Source organism: Juglans regia, chromosome 11, assembly GCF_001411555.2.
Source record: "Juglans regia cultivar Chandler chromosome 11, Walnut 2.0, whole genome shotgun sequence".
NCBI lineage: Eukaryota > Viridiplantae > Streptophyta > Magnoliopsida > Fagales > Juglandaceae > Juglans > Juglans regia.
In genome coordinates this window covers 662,314-669,240 of record NC_049911.1, presented here as the reverse complement: position 1 = coordinate 669,240, position 6,927 = coordinate 662,314, and the positions used below count along the sequence as shown (strand labels likewise).

The 6,927-nt window shown below is 31.5% G+C and overlaps 1 protein-coding gene across 1 annotated transcript; it reads right to left on the bottom strand.

Moving 5' to 3' along the window:
• Positions 1–1,571: 1,571 nt before the first annotated feature.
• On the bottom strand, positions 1,572–3,565 carry LOC109009716 (putative F-box protein At1g65770). Its single transcript, XM_018990313.2, has one exon. The coding sequence runs from the start codon at positions 3,490–3,492 to the stop codon at positions 2,362–2,364; it is 1,131 nt and encodes a 376-aa protein (XP_018845858.2). The 5' UTR covers positions 3,493–3,565; the 3' UTR covers positions 1,572–2,361.
• Between the last annotated feature and the right edge of the window lie 3,362 nt (positions 3,566–6,927).

The following is a 6,927-nucleotide window of genomic DNA, read 5'->3' as shown; positions in this document are numbered from 1 at the left end:
CTCTCTACTCCACGGATTAAGATTTATATTTTTAACAATTTTTACAGTAGAGTAGTTTTTTTTTTTTTTTTTGTAGATCTACTCTTTGAATATTTAGCTGGTTTATGCATCTATGAAAAAAAACTTTTTTTGGTTTATGATTTGAATCAAATAATAATAAAATATTTTTTTTATTTTTTATTTGTTTCTTAAAATTATTTTTTTATATATATTTTATAATTAACATCCATTTTATATTATCAACTTAATATAAATTTTATGTATCAAAATCATCTTTATATAAATTCTATAAAATTGATTTTAATGGGTATAAGAGAGAAAAAAATAAAAAAATAAAATTTAAAGAATGAATAGTATTTCTTCAAATTTGAAGAAGTACTATTTATAACTATGCAAAAATTTAGAGATGCATAAGTTAATGTAGATGAATTTAGAGACATATTCTTTAAATTTAAAGATGAAGATAAAGATAAAGAAGTTACTACCAATGCTCTTAGTGATTATGTAAAATAAAAAACTTTATATATTAGATAGAAATATAAACAAAGTTGCAAAATAGTGTAAAATAATGAAATAGAGATTGTACTGAAGTGTTTTCCACGACTTTGAACCTATACATAGATGGGTTTATATACATCACTGGTAAAAACAGAACACCTAACTCATTGCTGTCGTTAGGCTATTTATCAAGTATTCAAAATTCAAATACTTCATTTATACAATATGACTATAATGTACAGAATTACCATATCCTATTCCTACGTAATAGAGACTGTTTCAACAAGTCTGAAGTCTCTTGAACCAGCAGGCTTGGAGTTTGGTAATAGTTGGTCTTCAATAAATAATAGCATGAATAACAAAAAAGTTGTAGGAATATAATTATTCTTATAAAATGTGTTTGAATTGAAAAGGTATAAAAAAAATGATCCATCCACCTACTTTTCTACGTTTTTTTTCTCATTCTCAATTAACATTTTTAACTTAGGCCATGTTTCAATACATAAATGGTTTTATTTCATTATTACAAATTTTTTAAATTCTCACATAAAATATTATAAATAATCTAATTTTTTTAAATTTTAAAACAATAATAATATTAAAAAATAATATTTTATTTAACTTCCATCTAAAACCATCTTATCTCGTCTCACTATCCAAATAGGCCTTAATACTATAATTGCAAAAATGTCTCAAGCTTAATTATTGCCTTGTAAAAGTGAAATTTCTTGTTTACAAAAAATGCTTAGATGCGTTAGGTAATATTCCTCTTTTATGAATAGTTTTTTTAATAAATTAAGTTATCACCATTTTTTTTTTAAATATACTTCAAAAAATACTTTTTTTAAACTATACTTCAAAAAAACTTTAAAGTGCTTCGGTGGCCGGCTGCCTACAAAATTGGGGTAGTCGAACCATTTTTGGGGAGGCTGGCATTCCGAGAGTGGTCGTGACACCATCGAAATGAGTCTTCAAGGGCGACACAACCGCCCCATGACACTTGGTGGCCTATTCCTTGAAATCCAACCGAAAAAAAAAAAAAAAAAAACAACAAATCAAGCTCCATCTTTGTACCAGAAACATTCCCATGATATAGCTGAAAATAAATTGTCTTTTTTGATGGTATGTTACAATGGCTTTACCTTCCTTAACAGCTCACCGGTATAGATCAAAGCTAAGAAATACTACATAAAAGGAACAAATTTGGTTTCCTAGCGACCAAAAGAATGCAGAATTCTTTGCACAATTCCACTTCCAACACTTGGTTCCTATTCTCTTGAATTCCTTGAGCAGGCTTGCAAAGAAAAAAACAGAAGATATAAACTAATCTTGATCTAACACATCTTCATCCTAATCCTGTTATCGTCTAAACTGAGAGCAACCTTAATCTTCATCAACTGCAATGAACATTATCCACAACAGTCCTCTATAAAAAATGAAAGATCAAAGCTTATATAGTGTCATCCCAAGTGTTTAGTGTTATATGATTCATCAATCAATTTCAACTTCTCCTAGAAGGGAAAGTCTGCCAGGACCTTGCCAAATGGCGAAAAGGATGCCAACAATAATCTCTCTAATCATCATATTATCTGCTGTACGTTACAAATAGTCTATAGGCCATGTCCATATGTGGGAATTTCAGACATTCCATTGAAAACATGGGTTCAATGAGATAATCAACACCTCTGACGAGCTAAGCGACACAGGTGGAGAAAGATCAAGAGATGTCGCAAATCAAACTGAATTCATAAAGGGCACAACATCATAGAGAAGTTGATCTCTACTGAGACTATCCCATACAGAAGTAATTAGTAATCTAACAACATTAAATATCAGATTTAAGTGTTACAAGGCAGCTTACACTCAGCATTTGGAGGAACTCGAATTTGGGTGGCGCCAAGATGGCGGTGGCCGAAATATATGAGAAAAGTCTGGGAAATATTTGGTCTTGCTAAAACTACCATCCCCCAAGTTGAAGACAAAAAAGTCATTTTCATCAGTGAAGTAAATGCAATTTCCTTTAGAACCAGGGAATTCTCGAGCTGAAACAGAGAAGGAACAGTCGTCAACCAAGATGAACATCGTATCGCCCAAGTTCTTCACTAAAACCCAAGTACCCCACTCTTGGTCCAGCTTATAGACTTTGAAATCAATTGTCCTAGGGTAGACATTAGAGCCAAGGAGATTAGCAAAGATGTTCTCATCACGGTATCTTCTTGGACTCGGCTCTCCATCAAAGTATCTATCAAGAACATAGAGTTCTCCGCACGACTCCACCAAATACTTCTGGCAACCCAAGCCACACAATGGGGGCGAAAACTGTATCAACTTCAACGATGAATCAATCCAGGAAACTGTTCCCAATCTGTCAATAACATAGAACTGCCCCTTATATACAATAATGTCATCATAATGAGAATATTGCTTATCTACAAGGGTCCATCTCTCATCTCCATATTTAGCGTAACCCAATTTTCCATCTAGATATATAACGAATACCACACAGTCCTCAGCACGAGTCCACGCAGAGTTGGGGAAAAGCACCACTTTGTTCACAGCAGTAAAAGATTTGCCACTAGGATATTTTACTACTTTATATGCTTTGCTTACCTCCAAGACCCGAAAATCCAATAGATTTATCACCTTGGGAGCACTGATAGGGCGGCCTGAAAGGGGGTTCAGAAAACGTAGTTTACCAGGTTCAGACTCTTCGACCCTGATCAACCAGCCTTTAGAAGGATTTGGATTCTCGTGTGCCAGCTCAAGACGATAGAAGGTAGTTAACGAGACAAAGGCCTCGCCTCCCTGGCCGATTGGGCTGGGAAAAGGGAGAGGCAGAGAAGGAGAGATCTCGCGGAAGGAAGGGATGGAGGATCGCCATGAAGCACAGACGCTGCGAAACCGGAGAACTTCGCTGCTAGATTTGAGGCTTTTGCCGATGCAAGGCAGGAGTTCCTTTGGAAGATCGGACCAATCGACGATTCTCTCCGGCATTTTTTTGTTGGTTGACTTGGAGAATGATTTCGCAACAAGTCACAACGGAACGGAGGACTAGAAAATGCTCATCAGCGTGCTTTCTCGGCCACTTTTGATCGATGCCACGTCATTTTAAAGAAAGTATCATCCGATAATTAATTAAAAATAGTTTTCTTATTCATGGTCCCCATTACCATATTTTTTTTATTTTATTTGTCATTCTTATATTGCACATTATACATTTTTTTTTTTATAAAAAATGTGATATATGCATGATGAATATAAAAAATCAATTAACTACTTTAAGAATAATAGAATCAAAAGAAATTAAAAAAATTAAAATTAAAATAAGTATAATGTATAATGCATGAGAATGATGAGTACCAAAACTCTTTTTATAATATTGTTACTTGATCATTTGAAACTTACAACTCAAATTATATCTTGATGTATCACCATCACGTAGTGTCACATGATTTATTAAATATATATATATATATATTTAAAAACCAAATAAGTATTTGAAAATACAAAAATAGGAAGATTGAAACTATAGATTCCTTTTATATTTGCGTTTTAAATGTTTTAAATATACTACGTGGTGCAAAAAGCCACCTAAGCAGTACCTTTTAGATGATCAAGTAGCATTATTTATTGTTAAACTACTAACAATGAAAACTGAAATATGAGATTTTAGATTTTAAAAAAACGTATATTTTTTAATTAATAATATTAGTGATAATACAAGTTTTATTACATATACTTTATAAATATCAAACTAAACTAAAGTTGATAAGATTTTTGTGATAAAATTAAGATTTTTCATAATTTCTTATTTGATTGAGGATGTGCCAATGATTATAAAAAATCTTATCACAAAAATATTATAAACTTTAGTAATAAAAATTGTATTATCAAATATTATTAAAATTCCCCCCCCCCAAATTTTATTTTTTATTTTTTTATATTAGTTCTGACCCTAAGTTCTAATTCTTAATTCCGTCCTGATTTTGACCCTATTCTTTTATGGAAAAATTTAATTGTAAACGATTCTGCGTATTAATATACGCACTTATTCAATATGATTGATCAAAAAGTAAATTTTATTAAAAATAATGTTAATTTAAATTTAAAATACGAGGATAATAATATTAATACACAGATTAATACATAAACTTACTTATACATAATAAAATTCTTCTTTTATTAAGGGAAAAAAGAAGAAGAGAAATTCATGCATGTGGGCCGTGTTGTTTTGAGGGTTTGGGTTATAATGTTAATTTTGGGTTTCTAAAGGAGTTATCCGGCCCTCAAGGAAAAATGAAAGAGGAAAAACTAATGGGCCAAGTTATGGATTCATAATCAGTTTATACTATGGTAAAAAATCTATTGCGAGGGATTTACAAACTAAGAGCATTGGAAATTGTGTAGTCAAATGCAAATATAAACACATATTTAGCTTGCAATTAAATTAAATCTACTACATTGAATTAGCTAAACATAAATATTTTCTGTACTATGAACAATATTTCTACATATTTCTAGATGAACTGTTCACCATTTATAATTTTTATTTTATTACTTTTTTTTTTCTATCTCTCTCGACAAAAGCTATTCTATGGACAAAAACCTTTGCAACTCTCTCTCGACGGATCTTGCGATGGAATTAGTAAGATTTTCTCCCTCTATTTTCTATTTCTTCTTTCTCTCTCTCTGATTGAGTGAATGTTTTCTATTTCTCCCTCCTAAAACTCTTGATCATGTGATCATTTCCAGGTTTTCTATCTCCCACGAGGACGCTGCACTTCCCCTATTGGCGTAAATATTCATCACCACTGCCACTGCACTTGCTTGGTATTTTCTCTATCAACAAATATAAGGTAAATGAAACTCTCTCTCTATTTTGTTAGTAGATTTTTATTACTGTGATTTCAGCTTGTTGTAATTGTTGTTGTAGTTTTGCTTAATCTAGATTAAGATTTTGATTTCAAGGATGGTTTTAAGGTTTAGAGGGTGGTATCAACTTTGTCCTATGGTTTTGCTTAATCTAGATTAGGATTTGATTTCAGGGATAATTTTAGGGATGCTCATATGAGTTTTGATTTACTATTTTTCTCAAATCAACAATAATTTTATTGTTGAGATTCAGACTGCATTTGGATGTTGAGCTGAGTTGAGATAAGTTGAGTTTTTTATGAATAATAATGAGTTGAGTAATGGATGGAGTTATGTAGGCCCCATCTAAATTGAGTTTAAAGTGTGTTTGAATGTTAAGATGAGTTTAATACTTTTTATAAAAAATTGAAAAAGGTTGTGAGTTCCACGTATAAAGATGTTTTAAATTGAAAAAGGCTATGAGTTCCACGTGTAAGAAATTTTTGAATTGTGATGAGTTTAGTAATTTGAGATTAGGGTGTTTGAAAGTTAGACTCGGCTTAAAATTAGACTGAACTCAGCTCAGCTGAGTTTGAGAACCAAATGCAGCCTGATTGATCATTGATTGGATTATTTTTTTAGAGCTGTAAATAATATCTTTGTTGTGAATTATTGTATGGTTCTTGTTTTTAAGGTGGCTTGGGTGCTTAGAATATATATAATGCTTGTGAATTATATGTTTTATTCTTGTTTTTAAGGTAGCCGTAAGAAAATATGAATTAAATGTATTGTTTTTAACAATATTATTTAAATGAATGCTTGGGCTAATGATTTTTGCTTCAAATTTCATGTTGTTGTGTTGCTTCAACTTAATCTAGGTGTATCTAGGGTTTGGACTTGCATTATCATGCTTTATTTTATTTTATTTTTTTTCCTCCTTTAATTTGCTGATAATTGGATGGATCCTCTATTTACTTTTTTTCTAAACCTTTTGCTGTTTGTAATTGGTGCACTTGCTTGGAGTTTAATTGGTATTTTTAATTGGCTTGGACTTGCTGTTTTTAATTGGCTGTTTGGATGGGTCATTTGTTAGAATTTTCTGCAGTAGCATTGGGTCCTTGGTTTTATTGGGTTCTCAGTTTTAGCTAAGATTTTGTTGCTGTTTTTAATTTGCTATTTGGAAGTTGTTTGGCTATTTTTAATTAGTTTGGACTTGCTATGTTGCTGATGGAGTTGGATGTTGCTGCTTGGAAGTTGGTTGCTGGACGATGAAAGAGTTGTTGGTTGCATGATAATGGTTTCTCAAGTAGATGATGGAGCTGCTGGTTACGTGATAATGGATTTTGTAATGGATTTTTGATACATGAAATTTGTATTGTATATACATTCTTGTAATCGAATGACATTGACTTGTGAAATTATACATGTATTTTGAACTTTCTCTATATTCATGTAATGGATTTTGAGGCAGCAGATGAAATTAGTTGATGTTCAATTTTAAGTTGATGAAATTGGTGTTAGCAGCAAATGAACTCTCTCTATATACTGCATGTATTCTGAACTTTCTCTATATTGTAT